At 28.5% G+C, this 20488-nt stretch overlaps 2 protein-coding genes across 2 annotated transcripts; both read right to left on the minus strand.

Moving 5' to 3' along the window:
• Positions 1–2293: 2293 nt before the first annotated feature.
• LOC140672033 (uncharacterized) lies at positions 2294–12166 on the minus strand. Its single transcript, XM_072903826.1, has 8 exons — positions 11552–12166; positions 10137–10845; positions 9667–9995; positions 9150–9157; positions 7216–7375; positions 3793–4258; positions 2797–3027; positions 2294–2694 (listed from the first exon to the last, which is right to left on the minus strand). Exons 1-8 carry the CDS (start codon positions 11693–11695, stop codon positions 2354–2356), a joined length of 2388 nt encoding a protein of 795 aa, XP_072759927.1. The 5' UTR covers positions 11696–12166; the 3' UTR covers positions 2294–2353.
• Positions 12167–12313: 147 nt separating this feature from the next.
• LOC140672086 (uncharacterized) lies at positions 12314–19709 on the minus strand. The gene is made up of 8 exons (XM_072903925.1): positions 19554–19709; positions 18220–18694; positions 17603–17833; positions 17124–17427; positions 14546–14708; positions 13298–13772; positions 12757–12987; positions 12314–12651 (listed from the first exon to the last, which is right to left on the minus strand). Exons 1-8 carry the CDS (start codon positions 19692–19694, stop codon positions 12314–12316), a joined length of 2358 nt encoding a protein of 785 aa, XP_072760026.1. The 5' UTR covers positions 19695–19709.
• Between the last annotated feature and the right edge of the window lie 779 nt (positions 19710–20488).

The following is a 20488-nucleotide window of genomic DNA, read 5'->3' on the forward strand; positions in this document are numbered from 1 at the left end:
ACGTTTATTATAAATTTATAATTTGTAAAAGTATTTTATTTACACATATTATATTTCATGTTTCGAGCATTATGCGAAGTACAGTCAGGTATGAAGAAGAAGTCTTCAAAATGTTTACTAAAGTGGACAAATTTACCGCAATAAAATTTTCAGATTGAAACATGGCTGGAGCTTCTGTCTGCATAAAGATGAAGACTAGATTCTTTGTCAGTTTGAATGGAAATTTATACCAATCACTTTGGTAAATAGAGTAGCCTATGTCTTCCAGTTGGGATTTTAGATAATTTCCGATGACGCAGTACACTGATAGTTTTAACAAATTATTTGCTCTGTTAAACATTGTGTCATTATGACAGTATCTCTGTCTTTCATCGCTATCATAAACTGAAATCCTGAAAAGAAAATATTTGCCTCTTTAACATATTCTCTTACGTAACTTAATTTAGATTAATTCATATTTTGCAAAATAGTATTATATATATATATATATATATATATATATATAAATAATTAAATATTCACCCATTATGCATACACTCATGCTAATAAAAAAGAACTCTATACTAATAAAATAAAAACTAATAACTTCGGCAAGTTTCCTGGTCATTTATACAATATATTAACATATATTGTATATAAGATACACTGTAACTAGTCACAAATATTTGAGAAGTAATCTATACCATTAATTTATTTATTTAATACTGTAACATCAATTTATAATTTTATTATGTAATTTATAATTTCAATTTGTTCTTGTTGCAAATAACTATTTACTTTCAACACAATTTAAATGATCACCCATTATATATATAATAGCATGTTTAATTTAGTATAACATTTGTAGGTAATTTTGATCTTGACATATATTATCAAAATCATAATCATAAAAGATTTTAGATGTCGTCTATTACTTTATTAACAAATAAATGATTAAAGTTCTTAAAGTTTGCAAACCAAAGTCTGAACGAAAGATTGACAATAAAAAAGTCAAATTATATATTTGACATAATTTGTACAAATATTTTACTATTTTTACATTAAGCATACACGCACAAATGCACATATACACATAATTAGCAAATACACAGACCTTAATATAGATTGAAAAATTTTTTAGCTATTTAATATTTAATTTTTAAAAACTCTTCATGTTAAAACCTTGATAAAGATCAAAATCTATAAACTTATTTTATTACAGTTAATATTTACCATATAATAATTTTTCAACAGAGAGAATGTGTTATACTTAAATATTCTGATTAAAAAAATTAAACATAAGTGAGAATTATAAAACCCAAGAAGAAAATTCTTTTTAGATATTTTTCAATGACTTACGATCGTGTTCGATTATACTGACTTATCCACTGTTATTACTGCTGGCAGAGCGTTTCACTCTATATACGTTGTCAAGAATAAGAAGTTTGTATATTTAATACTATTATCAAATACCGAAAGTTTCTCTAGAGCGTTGCAAGATCAACGTAGAAAATGTCCTACGTTGTCTTCGAACGATCGCTCGTCAATGATCATCATTTCACATTCAAAAGGTGCATATCACGAAAGAGGCGCTTAAGATACAGCGTAAGATCGAAAAAAAGTTATAGACTTTGACGTATGGCAGCGGCCATACGTCAATGGGCCAAGAGACCAATTTGTAAAAGGTCATTGCGTAAGCGATATCGTTCTTCCATCATTCACTTGCCATCGTCGAAATAACGAATGTAACTGATGTCAATAACCAATGATCCGCTCGCTACATCTGCTCGACTAATGCAGGTACTTCCATTCATTTTTTATTCAACGTGAAATAGGTATGCGTGTAGACATGCTTATCAGTCTGCCTCTATATACTCTTAAGGTATTACGATTAAAATAACTGCGCTTTTACGTAAAATTGTCGTTGAGTAAAAATTTATATAATACAATTTGTGCTAAGTTGCTACCCGTCTACCGAGCAACTTTTTTTTTTTTTTTTTACTGAGCGAAATGTTTAAAATTCTGATTATCAAAGCTGACATACTGTTGTGAAAAAGGATAATGCATTATAGATAAATAATTTTGCACATTAGAAAATTTTTTCTCCTCACTAATGCAATAATAATAATAATAATAATGATAATAAAATTAATATTAATAATTTTAAATATATACATATATATATATATATATTTTTTTTACATTAAATAAAATTAAAATTAAGTTGGCACAAATAAACTATTAGAAATACTAAATAGAAATTATAATTTAACAATTTTATTGATATGACATTTTAGTAAATTATTTATTCCTTCTATTACTTTACTAATAATTTACAATTTGTAAAGTTTATTTGTAAATTACATATTAAATTTTACGCTTCAAGCGCTATACGAAGTACAGACAGGTATGAAAAAGAGGTTTTCAAAAGGCTGACTAAAGTTGACAGATTTACCGTAATAAAATTCCCAGCTTGAAGGGCGACTGGAGAATCTGTTTGCATAAAAATAAAAATTAAATTCTTTATCATTTTGGTAGAAAATTCATACCAGAAACTTTGATAAATAGAATACGCTATATCTTCCATTTGGGTTTTCAGATAATTTCCGATACAGCAATACATTGTTACTTGCGTCAAATAAGCATTATGCATTATTAGACTATGTGTCATCATAGCGGTATCTCTTACTGTCAACGCTGACATAAACTGATATCCTGAAAAAAATATTTGTTGAATGTAACTCTTTATATATACATATATATAATATATGTAATTTACATGTTTCACAAAATGATTATAAGTAACGTAATATTTACCCATTATACATAGAAGTATGCTGAAAAGAAATAACTCGACCAATAAAACAAAACTAATCATATCGGCGAGTTGTCTGGCCATTCTTATCAAGTAAATATGTCGTTGAATAAGTGCATTGAAACGATCAGAGACTTGCGGATGTTTGACATCAAAATTTATAAATTGAGTTCTTAAAATTTTTACTTGGCCACAAACATGCAATGTAATATTGAGAAATAACGCATCATTACCTTTATAAAATAAAAATACCTTGATATATAAAACGGTGTTGATTAATGTAACTAGATAATATCTATTATCATGTAATAGATAATTATATTATATTGCTTTTATTTTAATATAATTTTACTTTAATTCTTACTTTTATTTTTATTTATCTAATTATTTATCTTATTATTATTAATATATTTTTTATAATTTTTATTTTGCATAATGTATATTTTATAATAAATATCTGTGGGTATGTAAATATTTTTATGGATATTATAATAAATAATCTTATACAATAAGAATAATTACAATAGTAAATTAAATTATAATAAAAATAATAATAAATAATTTTATTATAATAAACAACGCATAAGACGCGAAATTTTACAGTAAGCTTTCTTGAGCAAGCATTCAGACTGTTTTTACAGTGCAATTATTTAACATCATTTCCAATTACTTAATTAAGTTGTTTTTTTAACATCATTTTTAATTATTTAATTAAAAACAGAATTTTTTATTTATTCTATTAGCGAGAGAAAGCTAATTAGCCTTTTACATATCGGTCTTAATAAGACAGTTGACCGTGTAAAATTATACAAACTTGCGCGTTTTAATAAAGTTGTCTCTAGTGAATAAAAATTGATAAAATATGTCGCATTAATAGCTAGTAGAAGAAATTAATGTACAAAAAATAATATAACTTTACATTTAAAATTTTCACAGTTCATCAAATTTTATTTAAAAATTAAAGATACGTAAAAAATACATCAAGAAACAGATATTACCGGTATTAGCAGTAGTTGTTATTAGCATTGCAACAATTTCGAAAATAATAAGAAAACTGTACATGCTGGTTGGAGTATGAAAATACTCTAAAGTGCATCTTGATGGAATTGGATATTCTATGATGTCCTCGTTCGTTACGTTTTGATTTTTTTTGTCCTTAAATATAAGAGGCAGTGCAAACATTACACAACTAGCGTAACCGAAATACATTAGAGGACGAAAAATAATCCTCCCTACAAAAGCGTGTTTTCGCATGATGGCCCTCTCTTTCTTATTTTCGATCGTCAAATAATCGTGCAGAGCAGAGTTGTAATTATTAGTCAAGTTATTTGCATAAAGACGGAACCATATTATTTTTAATGTACCAATCGTTCCACAACAGATCAACATGAGGTAGTCCACCTTTTGCTTCGCGTTAGTGCAGCCCATGTACACCTCAATAGACGGTATAATCATCATTATGATCTGTTAATATGTTATCTCGTGTATAATATTTTGTATTTGCAAATAATATATTTTGAATTTAGTTTGACAGATTTTTACAAATATAATATATATTTATATACATGCTAATTTCTTTTTCTCTCTATCTTTCTTTCTCTCTTTTTATATTTATCTATTTATCTATCTGTTTTTTTATCTGTAGAATTAAATACAAAGAAAATGTTTATACATAAAAATTACATATAAAATTATAAATGTTGCTAGTCGCCAGTGGTTTTTTTTTTTAAAAAACAGTGAAATAATCTTGAAAGTCGACCTGACTGGCAAAAGATGTTTATTTCATTCTTATGAAATGTTATACATGACGTTTCGACCCTTGGTTTGGGTTTTCTTCAGATGTTCAAGTTCTAAAAAATCGAAAGTTGTCAGATTAAAAAGCAATATACGTCCGGCTTATGAAACGTTGAACAAAAAACAAACTAATTACCTAAGATGAAAACAATTGTGTGTCAATCAAATTATATGTTTCGTTCATGATTAATCACTACATCAATAATTCCTTATAAATAGAAACTGTGATTGCTACGCAAGAAACTTAATACGTGTTTTAAAGTCGACATCTCTTATGAGATGTTCACCGGAGAAAGAGAGGGATCATACTAACTTGATTATTGTGTCATAGATAGGATTGAGGTTTTCTGTATCTTTTTGAAGGTTAATTGTGTTGTCTGTCATTTTAATGTAAAACATTTCAGCGATCTCTCTCCTCTTTGTCAAATGTTTCTCTACATGTAAAATTTTTGCCTTTTTCCAATCAAAGTTATGTTCGAATTCGCTTCTATGGTTACTAACATGTTTTTTTTATGTTATTGTTATGTTCTTTTACACGCACTCCCAAATGTCGTTTAGTTTGACCAATGTAAGAGGCGTTGCAATTATTGCAATCAATCTTGTAGGCAACCTCTGTTTTTTCGGTGTTATTAAGTTTGTCTTTACCGAGCTTTATTTTATTACACGCATCTAATTTTTTCGTTATTTTGTATACAATATTAAGACCGGATTTTTTTAGTTCGCGACTTAAATTTTCTCTTAGATATTTAATATATGGAATTGAGACAAAGGATTTGACATCAATATTGTTCGAATTGCGATCCGATGTCTCTGGTAGCTTGCGGCCGTTAAGAATTCCCAATCTTTTATTTACGTAATTGTTAATGAATTGTGGTGGAAAACAATTATTTATCAATATATCCTTAACAATTTTAATGTTGCTCGCATGATATTGTTTGTCAGAAAGTAAAATAGCCCGATCAACCAAATTAAAGATGGTATTTGTTTTATATTTGATAGGATGATTGGAGAGAAAATTAATATATCTACCCGAAAAAGTGGATTTTCTATACCAATTAGTCAATAATACATTGCCAATACGATTAACTGATGTGTCCAAAAAATTAATGCTGTTATTATTTTCAATCTCATGAGTGAATTGTAGTCTACTGTGGTAACTATTAAATATTGAAATTATGCTGTCAACACTGTCACGTGGTACAATCGCGAAAATGTCGTCGACATATCTATAGTAAACGGAAATTGAGAGATTCAACGAGTTCAAACAATGTGTCTCGAGGTCATCCATGACTAAATCAGCTAATATTAGGGATAAGGGAGACCCCATAAGGCTGCTAAAAATTTGCTCATAGAATCGACCTTCAAAACAAAAACTCGTTGAGTCTAATATTATTTCAGCAGCATGCAAAAATTTTGCCATATTCATCTTCGTATTTTTGGCAATGTCAGTCCATCGTCTCTCTATTGCTTTAAAAACGGGATCCTTCGGAATATTAGTAAATAAAGATGTAACATCTAATGAAATTAGTATCTCATGATTGTTGATTACGTGAGTCTTAATTTCTCTGGAAAACAACTATCCATCCTTAATATCCGATCTAGATTTTTCCAATATGTCAACGGTAACCTGACCCTTGTATAATATTTCATAAGAATAAAATAAACATCTTTTGTCAGTCGACTTTTAAGATTATTTCACTGTTTCGTAAAAAATATAAAATTATATATAAAATATAAAAATAATGTTGTATTTATTTTTTTTATAAATGTAAAGCATTAATTATAATTATATGTTTAAATATTTAATTATAAATGGTAGAACTATGATGTAAGTAGTGTAGTACATGTATATAGATATATATGTGTATATCACATAATATCATGTTTATTTTAATGTAACATTTTTAAATGATTTTGATCTGAATAAATTGTCCAAATTATGACTTTAAGTAAAATAATTAAGTAAAAAATTTTAGTTATTTCCTACTGTTTATTAAAAAAGTATTTACAAATAAACACTTATCAAAATTGACAAATCAAGATCTAAAGATTAATAATGAAAGATTCAAATTATTTGATAATTAATATAAATTATTATTGTATTTATATTACATTATATATATTTATATTAGAAGAAATACACAAACCTATATATAGATGTTTGAAAGAAATATATAAAAATATTTTACAAGTTATTCAGAGTTAAGACTTCGACAGTATACATTAATATTAATATCAAGATCGATAGATATATTTTAATACAGGTAATATTTACCATCTAATACTTCTTGAAGAAAAAAAAAATATTTATCTTTCATTCCGATTAAGAAATAAACATAATAAATGATTTATAAAATTTACACAAAGAAAAAGTTTTTCTAAGATATGTTTCAATGACTCACGATCATGTTTCGATTATATTGTATATCTTATCCACTGTTATTACTGCTGGCAAAGCGTTTCACTCTATATACGTTGCCAAGAAAAAAAAGTTTGTATATTTGAATGCTACTATTACAATACACTGAAATTTTTTCTAAAGCTTTGCGAGATCAGAAAATATTCTAAGTTGTCTTCGAACGATCGCGCATCAACGATTATCGTATTCACATTCAAAAGATGCATACCATGCAACAGATGCTCAATATACTGCGGAAAAGAGAAAAATAGTTATAGACTTGAAGCGGCCAGACCCCAATGGGCCAAGCAAGCAATTTGTAAAAGTTCATTGCGTATGCAATGTCGTTGTTCCATCTTTCACTTGCCATTGTCGAAAGATGACTGTAACTGATGCCAATAACAGGTCATTACATCGACAATGACAGATATCGCAATTCATTATTTATTCAACATAAAATTTGCTTGTATATATCCTTCTCGGTTTACGTATCTCTAGAATCTTAAGGCATTATCATTAAAATAACTGCGCTTTTACGTAAAATTGTCGTTGAGTAAAAATTTATATAACACAATTTGCTAAGTTGCTACCCGTCCACCGAGCAACTTTTTTTTTTTTACTGAGCGAAATGTTTGAAGTTAGTGGTCCTCAAAGGCGTACTGAGAGAGGATTGCATTATAGGTAAATAATTTTGTATATTGACAAGTTTTTTCTTCTCACTATAATGCAATAATAATAATAATATAACTTCAAATGTGTATTTTTGACATTGCGTGAAAATGATTCATTTGGCACAGACATATTGTACATAATTATAATTATAATTTAATTTTATTGATCATTAGATTATTTGTATTATTAGATTTTATCATATTAAATGTCACCGTAGTATTTCTTATTTTAAACGCTTTCAGAAACTGAAATCCTGAAAAGAATGTTTATTTGCTGAATAAAAATCTTTTTTTATAAATATACGTAATTTACATATTTTGCGAATGGATATAAAAGTGACTAATAATATGCATCTATTATACATAGAAATATACTGATAAGAAATAAATGGATCAACAAAACAAAACTAATCGTTTCGACAAATTCTCTGGCCATTCTTACTAAGTAAATATATCGTTGAATGAGTACGTTGAAACGATCATGGACTTGCGGGCATGTAATTATCGAAGTCAATAAAATTAATCTTTAGATATTTTATTTGGCCATAAATATGCAATCTAATATTAAAATATGACGCGTTTTATTATGCTTATAAAATAAAAATGCACTGATATAAAACAGTATTGACATTTATTATTTTAACTATATAGACAATATGTATTATCGTGTAGCAGATAATTATGTTATATTATTTTAATATATTTAATATTGTTACGTCTCTGCTTGGTGTTTCCGTGCCGCGATGTCATACCGCTCGTTGCGGCAAAGTTTGACAGCGCGAATGTCAATTTGTCAACAGCGGACATTCGAGATCTAAGTGAACTGTCAAGCTGTGCGGACGCGTTTTGACAGCTTCGCGATATTTAATTATTAATCGCATATAATATCTGTACTTGTGAATTCTGTTATTGTTGTGTTCGTTATTAAAATTCTCGTATTATTATACAAGCGTTCCTTTTATTCCATGGAGTCCGCGAGTATCTGTTGCGTCGCGCGTACTTCGATAAATATCGAAACTCGTCCTCGCGGATATAACAATATATTTTATTATTTTTAACATATTTTAATATAATTTCAAAATTTATAAATTAATTTATTATACTTTAATATAATTTCACTTATTTTTATTCTTATTTTCATTTTATTTATCTAATTGTTATATATTTTTTATAAATGTTTTTATAATTTTTGTCTGCATAATTGCATTTTATAATAAATTGTTATTTGTGCACGTATAAATATTTGTATATGTATTGTAATCAATAATTTTATTATATTAATATAACATTTTATATACATATATATTTATTTATTTATTATACAAAGTGTCTGGTAATTCGTAAAAAAGCCTCTTATAAAAAATACTCATGCGAATTAGTCGATCTTTTTTAATTAATTTCTCAGTAATTATTGCAAAAATTATCGCAAAACGATGAAAAATTATTTTGTTCAGTTTGATTCGCTCTATATGAAAGGTTTTTTTCGAATTACCGGACACACTATATATTAATAACATATTATTATATATATAAATAAATAAATATATATATATATATATATATATATTAATAACAAAGTAAAAAGTTATGAACAATAGAATTTCTATAAATTATATATAACTTTTAAACACTACGTTCATTTCGGCGAAACTGAAAGTTGTTCCAGGTTGTTATCATTTCCTTCTTAGTTTAAATATGTAATTTGGTGTTTAAATAATAATAATGACAGCTTTCAACTATAGCTATAGATTATAGCTGTAGGAATACTATTTGGACGCTTTATATTATTTTTTGCTATCTTTTTAAATTCTTTGTTTGGAGAATTAATACTTTGGAACAATTGACAACAAACGTAACAGCTTAGAATAATTTAACAAAATATTTAAAATCAAAAAGTGGGGGGGGGGGGGATTAATATAATGTAGAGGAGCCAAAAACAAAAAATAAATGTATTTTATTTGAACCTCAAATATAATATATATTTATATTTTTAACAATTATTGTGAAACCATAATTTGCAGCACTGAAAAATAAGAAGCCGACGCTTTTAAAACATTTTTGAAACTATTGAAATCTATATTATAGAATTTACCCGCCTTTATGCGAACAGGCACATTGGCACGAGCTATTATAAAATATAAGTCTCGCACAATTTTTGTAGGTAAATCGTACCAATCGTTCAAGTAAACTGCTTGAGAGATCGCTTGGGTTTTCGACGACAAAGCTTCCCCCATATAACTGTATAAGAATAGTTGTATCATTAAAATATTGAAAGACATTATACCTCTCCCAACAAGAAAAAAATCATGTATCGCCAAAGACACGATAATCTGCAATCCTGAAAAATATTTTACATACATCTGTAATAATTGAATTGATTTTATCCGAGCAATTGATTGTAGAAATAAAATACAATACAATAAAGTATAATATTTGCTATAGATGCAAACAGATATATAATTTATTTAAAATATTGTACCTATTAAACATATGAGTAAAGCATGGAGAATTAATTGAGCTACCAAGATAACATCGAGTGCATATACGATGTCTTTGGCCAGATTCAAAAGCAAACAATGTCTCTCGATCAATGCAATCATTTTCTTTCTGTTCCAATAACGATTTTCTTTTCCGTTGTGAAATCGTAATAATTCCAGGCTGAGTATCTCCAATTGACCGCAGAGATGCATACAAATGCCGAAGAAAAAAACGTCGCTGCCAACGTTTCCCGTGGCTGTGCCGATCAGCTGAACAGACTGGAGAATGTACATCCCGTAGCAAACGAGCGGCACGTTGGAGGGACAGGTAGTTTCGTACGGCAACTGCACCTGTTCCTCGGATCTGGTGACATTCTGTAAAGAAGACGACGTCGCAAACGATAAAAGCGGCCCGACTATCAACGGTACGATGACAACGTACGAGGAACCCATCTGAAAGAAGAAGACTAATCTGCCCAGGTTAGTGTTGCGAAGCATGATCTGTCGATGTTTCTGGCTTGCGATGCACGTCCAATTGTTTGCTGCGTTGCAAAGGTTCTTCAACAAATCATCGCGATGCAGTCGTATCAGCGTTATTTTAATGATGGTCAAAGTACCGCATGCCACTAGCACTAATTGGTCGACAATAACACTCAGCATGACGTCTTTCTTGTGCATGTTAGTAATACATATATAGATCACCATAATAGTCTGCCGACAAATATGTGACTTTTATTTATTATATTTTAATCCTAGAGAAAAGAATTTAAATGTAATATCTACAAAATATTGAGTGTCAATCTTACAAACAAGATATAAAACTGTTAACACAAACTGATCGATAATAAAATATTTTAATCAATTTTTATGTATATTATCTATTGTAGTTTTCTTTTTATATAAATTTAATTTAATTTAATTACAATTTTTTAGTTATGTAAATTATTAAATATTTCACATATAAAATTATATAAAAATATATGAGATTGTTATATTTAATACGTAATTAATTATAATTAAAAAAATAATAATTAAAATTCAAAACTTATTGTTAAAAAAAATATATACAAATTTAATTCAATAAATTATTTAAAAATCATGTTTATCGAAGAAACTAATATCCTCAATATGTATTATATAGCGTTATCGATTGGTGCGTAAAACTATGTTTATGTATTTGTTTGTGACAGTAGAAAAAAAAGTTGAAAAAAAATTTCTTCCTGATTGCTGCGACTACCCTTAAGAAAATATATGTAATACTAAATCACAGACAGTTTTCTTTACGATTTGAAACGTGATAATTTATTATTTATTCTCTAATTTATTATATGTTCTATTTATACATTCTCTTATAGTTAATCATGAAGAAATAATTTTAAACAATTATATATGTAAATTGTCAAACTGTTAAATTTACCTGTGTAATTATGAAAAACAGGGCACGAAACTTTGCAAAATTTCTGTCACTATCCAACGGCCACGCACCAAGTAACCACATTATCCGTCTATATAGAGAAAATTCATAAGCCATTTCCTTGTTCCATATTTTGCACAACGTCATCCTCGCATGTTAAGGGTCGCGTAATCATCGAGCGTAACCACCGGTGAACTGACCGGAAGTACCGTTCATTTATTATTGATCAGGGTGCATTACTATGCACCCCGAACGTATATATTGTACATACATACATACAACCTTTATCAACTATTCGTATATTATTTCTACTCCTTTTAAATTGATTGCTCATCGCAATTCGTGAAAACCCACCGCTAATACGTGTCATTGATGCAACAGCTTAATGTCAGAGCACATGTCAGTTCCCGATATATATAGGGTTTTCATCTGGCGTTGCGAAATTTTATCATATGAAAATAAAGTTCTATCATGTCGCGGAGTCGGACATTGGGTAGCCAAAAGAAATACACTCGCAAGAAGTTCGAAAACTGTTTATACAAACATCGTAAAAGACTATACACGGATACGTATTTTCTTCCTTCTTTCTTAATACGTAAGATGCAATTTAAACGAATAGATTTATTAGACGACTTTTAGACATACAATTGAATTTTCTCTCTTTCGAGAAAATTTCTCTCTACGTTGGTAAATATTATATTATATTAATATATAATATAATAGAGACAAAAGCTTTTTGCGTTATTTATTTATAAATATGATTTTTCATGTTTCCATCATTACGCGAAGTAGAGACAGATACGAAATAGAGGCTTTTAGGATGCTCATGTAGGTTGATAAATTTATCACAAAATTCGCAGCATACAACTCGACAGGAGTTTCTGTCCGCATAATGATGAAGATTAAATTCCTCGTCAATTTTATAGGAAAATTATACCAAGTGTTTTGATAAACAGAGAGTCCTATTTCTTCCATTTGGGATGTCAGGTAATCTCCGACAAAACTATACACTGTCAGTTGCGTCAAAAAAGTACACAATATCATTAAACTTTTGCTCAACATAACGGCATCATTCATTTTTAACGCTAAGATAAATTGAAACCCTGAAAAAAATTATTTAATCTCTCTTTCTCTCTCTCTCTCTCTCTCTCTTTTTATGTGACGCTATACGTTTTATAAATCTATTATAAGTGGCATAAAATATTCACCCATTATACATAACAAGATGCTGCTAAGAAATAATTGCAACGCCAAAACAAAATTGATCGCATTAGCTAGTTCCTTCGCCAGCATTATCAAGTAACTGTGTCTCTGAATTAACGCGTTGAAGCGTTTGTAGACTCGCGGTCCTGTACAATCAAAGTTGATGAATCTGGTCTTCAAAATTTCGACTTGACCACAAACATGCAACGTAACGTTGAGAAACAATGCGTCGATACCTTTGGCAAATGCATTATAAATTATAATGCATGGAACTGACTCATTACATTGATAAACAAAAAATCATACTTATTATTACTATTATAATTAAATTATTATTTTTGTAATTAAGAGACATATGTATTACATAATATAGCAAATAGTACTTAATATTTAATAAATAATATTTAATTATTTAATAATAATTAATATTTAATTGTTTAATAATAATAATTATAATACTTATATATATGTGTTACAGATTGATTATATATTAACATAAAATTTCCACATTCTCTATTTGAAATAATAGACGAAATCAGATATTACCGTGATTATTGGAACTTGTCAGCATCAGCGATATATATTCCATGAAGCAGATAAATTTATGCATGCTTGTTGGTGTATGAAAGTATTCCAAAACGCATCTGGATGGTATAGTGTACTTTAATTCGACGTTCTCGTTCGTTACATTCATCTGCTCATTGTGATCATTGTGAAGAAAAGGGATGAGCGCAAATAGTGTACAATTAAAGTAAGAAAGAAACAGTATGCTGCAGAAAAAAATTCTCCCTTTAAAAGCGTGTTTTCGCATAGTGGTCCGCTCTTTCATATCTTCAATCGTCAAGTAATCATTCAATGCAGAACGGTAATTAATAGTCAGATTGTTTGCGTAAATGCGAAAGCATAATGCCTTTTGTACACCGAGTAATCCGCAACACATTAGCATGAGACAGTCCACGTTCTCTTCCGCGTCAGTGCAACCCATGTAGACTTCGCCGGAAGTCAAGATCATCATTAGGCTCTGTAGGTATTGTGCAAATTATATATTTTCTTTATACATTTTTATATCTAGAAAAAATATATTTTAATTCTAAGTTCGTGCAAATTTTCTATTCCCAAATATCAATTGCAATTAGCATTTTTTTTAATCTAGTGTATCTTATGTTTTATAACGTAAAAGGGTGCTAAAATAGATGGATATAAATATATATATATATATATATATATATGTAATTATGTATATTTAAAGATTTTTTTATTTCAAATGCTACTAGAATTAAAAGTGATAAAAATTGTCTATGTAAAATAATTTTATTGACAAAAGTATTGAAAAAATATAAAAATTGAAAAAACCGGATATCTCTATCAGAATCTGCGATATTGTTTTGCGATCTAGTTTCTTTCGTACACAAAATGAATGTTACGTAAGAATGTATAGTATATACTCGCTGTAGAATTTCTTAGAAATGATTACGTTACCCTAAGCATGAGAATAAGCACGAATAGAGGAATGATGAAATATGAGTCGTAAATCTTAAGAGGAACGAAAGTTTGTCTTACTCAACTTCCAATAGCTTACGATCATGTTCATCTATCCACCCCCGATGATATTAATCCAAAAAAATTTTTCAAACCTTATACGCTGTCAATAATAGAATGTCTGTCATACAGAGGCTCAAGTGCTTACGATATCAGAATTTTATTTAGATCAACACGATGTAGAAGTTGTTTTACGTATGTCCTCATATTATCACATGACAAACATCACTGACGTCAAATTCAAAAGATGCATACCATGAAGCAAATGGCAATAGCGCATCGTATTAGAGAATAGACGTTATAAACTTGAAGCGGCCAGATACCAATGGGCCATGTTATCAATTTGTAGGGGATCATCGCATATGCGATATCATTCTTCCGTCGTTCGCTTGCCATTGTGTTGAGGTAATGACTGTAACTGATGGCAATGACTGATAATGTGCTCGGTATATAGACATGATGCATGGTATTCTGGTTCATTTTTTATTCAGCTTCAGACATATATATTCGCTTATCAGCCTGCTATTATGCTTTCAACGCATTACGACAAAGTATAGAGAACTCTATGCTTTTACTTTACAAAATATTTTTTGCTAGGTTGAAGTTTACGCAATTACACTTTCCAAGTTTTTCTTATTTCCGTCAAAATATCTTTTTATTACAGTTAGAAAGAGAATCGTGCTCGTTTCGGTTATGTATACGTAGATTGTATTGCATGTTATTTTATTTTGATACATACAATGAGATAGATAAAACTCTATCTACATATAATGTATCTAGGAGGTGACTAGTCTCATAGTCGCCGTCATTATCACACGCAATTCTTTTTTTCGTGAACGAAACCAATCAATCGTCGCGTAAAACAGATTATTACAATTTTATTACTCTGTGGATTTTTATTAGGAATTTTTTGTATAAATATTTTTTGTTCTTACAATTTAAGATGGTAGTTAAATTGTATGTTATATTATTTATGATATCTTACCGTGAATATTACAAGCCACTGACCAGGTACTCACATAATCGATTTTACGCCTGAAGAGAATCACTGTTTCAATTTGTTTTCAATTTCAGTTGCTAGTTTTGACTTCAAAAAAACTAGAAAAATTACGATCTTGTTGAATATTATTTGGCCAGATCGATGGCTTATTTTTGCCCCTCGAGAAAAATTGCTATTTTCGATACGCATATATCCCTTCCACACACTAACGTCCGCAACCGGTCTTTAGGATGGTAAGATAAGTGACAAATGTTTATCTGTCACGCATCTCTGTGGAACATTCGATAATGCGCACAATTTTCTACGTAATGTTATTGTGTCAGCGCACGATCAATTTACGAATTGTACGATGACATCAAATACAGCAGATCATCTTCACGAGCAAAATACTTTTTTTCCGCGTCTATCATTTTATCGATTGAAACAAAATAAAAAAAAAGTAAAATTATACTTGTTTATAATAAAAGTGATAAAATAGAAGAAATTAATTTTAAAAGAAATGAGAATTTTCAACGGATAATACTGCTGCTAACAGGATTTCCGGTATTTAAATATATTGATGTAGTGATTGAAATTTTTGATTTTCTTAGCGATTAATGATTGAAAAATTACTTTAATAATTGTAAGAAAATAAAAACATATGCTTAAAAATATTTTAATATTTATACATATGCAGGTGACATTCAAAAATTTTTACGTATTATATATCTTCTGCAAATTCTCTTCTCATTGATCTACATTAATTTCTGAGTGCTACTCGCAAAACTAATTATTACAAAATACAGTTTGTACGTATATGTATAATAAACAATGAGTATGAAAAAACAATTAAAACGCATCTGTAAAATGTCTTCTAATATCTTAATATTTCATAATAGAATAGAAAATTAAGAGATTATGTTGATTTTATTTACCTGATTACAAATGATAATATTATATAAATATATATTTTAAAAAATTCAAGAACTGTTTATAAAAATACTTTATAATTATTTTACATGCTATAATTTTCAGAATTGTCATTAAACTCCATTGCATGGTCGTGAATATCGTTTTTTTTTTTTTTTTTTTGCAGCGACCATATAATACGGAGTATTTTCATGAACATTCTATAAGTAGAGAGACATGAAATATCATCATTCCAACGTTTATGGGGAGACATTATGGTAGTTGTACGAACTGAACGAACGATTGGTAAAATTATTTTCCTTTTTGAAAGTTTGATCTTACAAATTCTATGTTCAATTTATAAATATTGTCCTTATTATGATGAATAATCGAATAGTGCATTTATTTGCGATAAGTTTTTTGATTTATTAAGTGTCAAAAGACAAGTGACATTAATCATCAAAGCGGAAGTAAAAGATAATTATCAATATATTTAGTTTACAATAACATGTGTACAGTGATATATTACAACTATAAAGATAGCTTCAAAATAGTGTAAGAATACGTTATTATTATGAAAATATAAAAGAATAAACACTAAGGAAAAGTCGAACATTTCTTATAAAAAGTATAATACAGACTTAATTAAATCTTTTTATATGATTGCAACATACAAAGACAGCTGTTTTTCCAAGTATATAATTTTTATATTGTATGAGAAGAAACTGTTGATTTGGCACGAATAGATATGATCGTATTGTGTGATATGATTTATTAAAACATGTAGTAAACTGTTACCTCTATAGATTCCTATATATTTCTGAAATTCACATTTTTGAAATGTGAATTTGTAATTTGTACGATTTTTTCATTATATATATATATATATATAATACATGTTTTATATCTCACGTTTCTACCATTACGCGGAGTACGGATAAATACGAAATGGAGGTTTTTAGAATACTCATGTAAGTTGCTAGGTTCACGACAATAAAATTTCCAGCTTGCAACTTGACGGGAGATTGTGACCGCATAATGATGAAGGCTAAATTTTTCGTCAATTTTGCGGGAAGATTGTACCAAACGCTCTGGTAAATAAAAAGTCCAATCTCTTCCATTTGGGATTTCAGGTAATCTCCGACGAAACTATACACTGTTAGTTGCGTCAGGAAAGTACACAATACCATTAAGCTTTTTCCCATCATGACGACATTGTTCATTTTTAACGCTAAGATAAATTGAAATCCTGAAAAAAATTATTTACTTTTAATAAATATTTAATATGTGTAATTCTCTCTCTCTCTCTCTCTATATATATATATATATATATATATATATATATATATATATATATATCTTACTCTCTTTATGTGACGTTAGTTATATATTTTATAAATCTATAAACGCCATAAAATATTTACCCATTATACATAACAAGATGCTGCTAAGAAATAATTGCGTCACCAAAACAAAACTGATCGCATTAGCTAGTTCCTTAGCTATTTCTATCAGATAGATATTCCTTTGAATTAAAGCGTTAAAGCGATCGTAGACTTGTAAACTTGAAACATCAAAGTCGATGAAACTGGCCTTTAAAATTTTTACTTGACCACAAACGTGTAATGTAATGTTAAGAAATAGAGAATCGTTACCTTTGTAAAAAGAAAATTATTAAGAAAAATGGTGACTATTATTCTTTTTCAATTTGTAAAGAGTAGATTTTTTTACATATTTTAATGTTAATATGAATGTTGAACTTTATATTATTTTTGTTTTATAATTAAATAAAATTATATATTTTCTCTCATATATAAAATATATATATATTTTATTCTTTTATTATATATTCCATTATACTATATATAATATTCGATTCTATACAATAAACAGATAGATCACATTAAACAAATTAATAAAAAATATTATATGATAGAAATAATTATTTAACGTTAAAAATTCTGATATAAATATATTCTCTATAAGCGTTGATAACATGAAAAATGCAAGACAAACATATAAAGCAACAAATGGATGTTACCATGATTACAAGTACACGTAAGTATTAGCACGATAAATTCGAAGAAACATATTATTTTATGCAAACTCTCCGGGACATTGAAATATTCCAACGCGCATCTCGATGGCATCGGATATTCCAACACGACGTTTTCTTCCGTTATATTCATCTGGTTCTCTTCCTCATCACCCAGAAGAGGAATTAACGAATATATCGTCACGCTAAAGTAAGAGAAGCACACCATGAAACAGGAGAGAATTCTTCCGATAAAGGCATGTCTTCGCATAATGGCACGATATTCCGCGTTTTCAATTGTCAAATAATCATTTCGAGCTGAGCCGTAATTGATAATTAAATTTTTCGCATAAATGCGAAAACATATTGTCTTCAATACTCCTAGTATACCGCAGACGATCAACATGATGCTGTCAATGTTCTGCTCCGCATCGGTGCAACCCATCTGAATTTCCATGGTGGGTAAGATCACTATTATGCTCTGTTGATATGCGTAAACGATATATTTTCTCATTCAAATAGTTCTTCCTATGTCTAAAAAAATGTGCCCCAATTCTAGGTCGTCGGACTTTGATAAATATTAATATTTAATTACAAATAATCATCCTGTTTTAAAATCTGATAATGTTTCTGTGTGTGTGTGCTACTATAGAAAAATTATTAAGTTTAGTTATCTAATTAGAAAATTAGATAATTACATAATTTAATTGTAAGATTTAAATAGAAACATTAATATAAATAAAACAAAATAAAAATGTTATTAATATAAATAATCAAAATTACACATATTTTTAATTCTTTTATATGAAAAATTTAAAATTAAATTAAAAAATTAGTGAATATATACTTCAAGAATTAAAATTAAAAAATTACATAATAAATTACATAATAAAAGAAATTGATATTAATAAAAATTTGAGTACTACTTCTTTATTTTTATCTAGTAGTCTTTTATATGATATATTGCCGAAAAATATCTTATTAACACGAGATTAATCACAAATAAAAGAATCATAAGAAGTAAACAATATGTCACATAGAATGAAGGAGGAATAAGCTTTAGAAGAAATATTTCCGTTAATCAATTTTCCATAGCTTACGATGATGTCAATATATACAACCTATCCGTTCGACGCGTTATCATGTTTATGGAAAAAGTGTTTCACGTTATTAACAATAGAATGCACTTGATCCAGAAATCTTAGCATTACACTTGTTCATCTTGAGAGAAAAATTTTATTTGATCGTAATGACATCAACGTAAAACTTGCTCTATCTATACTGTCAAACGCGATCACGCGCGATGAAAATTGTTGGGATCATAATCAAAAGATGTGTACCATGCAACAAGTGGCTAAAATGCATCGTATTAGCGAATAGATGTTATAAACTTGAAGCGGCCAGACACCGATGGGCCACGTTAATAATTTGAAGGGGGTCATCGCGTATGCGATATCGTCCTTCCATCGTTCGCTTGCCATCGGGTCGAGGTAATGACTGTAACTCACGCGACTAACCAAGACATGCTCGACGGAACGACGGTATTCCGAATCATTATTTATTCAGCCTGAGACGTATATCCGTTATCAGCCTGCCCTTCCGCTCTTTAACGCATTACGGCAAAGTATAGAGAATTATGCTTTTACGCAAAATTGTGTTGCTGAATAAGAATATACACTAGACTATACCCTCTAAGTTATCTGTCTATTCTTTTTTTTTACCGTGTGAAATGTTGGACAGAACTGTGCGTGTTTCGTTCGTTGTGTGTGTATATGTCGATTATATTTTAGTTCACCTCTATTTCCTTCCAGATAAATGTCATGGATTTCAATGTGTTAAAAAGTGAAAATATGTAGTAAATAACTTATTTTTTTATTCTACATCCAGCAAAATTAAATAATAGAGAATCACGCGGTAAGTAATTCAATATGTCAGAAAATGTCCAAATGTAATACTGCATTACTAATTTTAAGTATGTGTATTTTTTTATGTTGTATAGAAAATATTAATTTGACACAAACAGTCTACTGTAGGTAGTGAGTTTATTAACGTGACAATTTAATAAACACTTTTTTATGTATATATTTTTTTACTATATCTTTATATATATATATATATATATCTATTTTAAAAATATTATATTTTATATTTTTGATATTATATTTTCGACGTTATTTCAAACGTATTAAATATTTATAATTTATAGATTTTTTGCAGTAGTTTTCTTTTATTTACACCTTATATTTTACACTCTAAACATTATATGAAGTACAAA

The sequence above is a fragment of the Anoplolepis gracilipes genome, chromosome 12, assembly GCF_047496725.1.
Source record: "Anoplolepis gracilipes chromosome 12, ASM4749672v1, whole genome shotgun sequence".
In the NCBI taxonomy this organism is placed as follows: domain Eukaryota; kingdom Metazoa; phylum Arthropoda; class Insecta; order Hymenoptera; family Formicidae; genus Anoplolepis; species Anoplolepis gracilipes.

What these genes read in the sequence shown, in the direction of transcription:
- LOC140672086 (XM_072903925.1), bottom strand. Translation starts at nt 19,694, where the DNA reads ATGGCAAGCGAACGATGGAAGGACGATATCGCATACGCGATGACCCCC. An exon ending in TACGTGTACTTGTAATCATG is followed by an intron (nt 17,834 to 18,219) that starts GTAACATCCATT and finishes CTTTTTACAAAG; the next exon opens with GTAACGATTCTCTATTTCTT. An exon ending in GACAAGTTCCAATAATCACG is followed by an intron (nt 12,988 to 13,297) that starts GTAATATCTGAT and finishes CATTTGCCAAAG; the next exon opens with GTATCGACGCATTGTTTCTC.
- LOC140672033 (XM_072903826.1), bottom strand. Translation starts at nt 11,695, where the DNA reads ATGACGTTGTGCAAAATATGGAACAAGGAAATGGCTTATGAATTTTCT. An exon ending in TGTTTTTCATAATTACACAG is followed by an intron (nt 10,846 to 11,551) that starts GTAAATTTAACA and finishes ATTTGTCGGCAG; the next exon opens with ACTATTATGGTGATCTATAT. An exon ending in TTTACTCATATGTTTAATAG is followed by an intron (nt 9,996 to 10,136) that starts GTACAATATTTT and finishes AATATTTTTCAG; the next exon opens with GATTGCAGATTATCGTGTCT.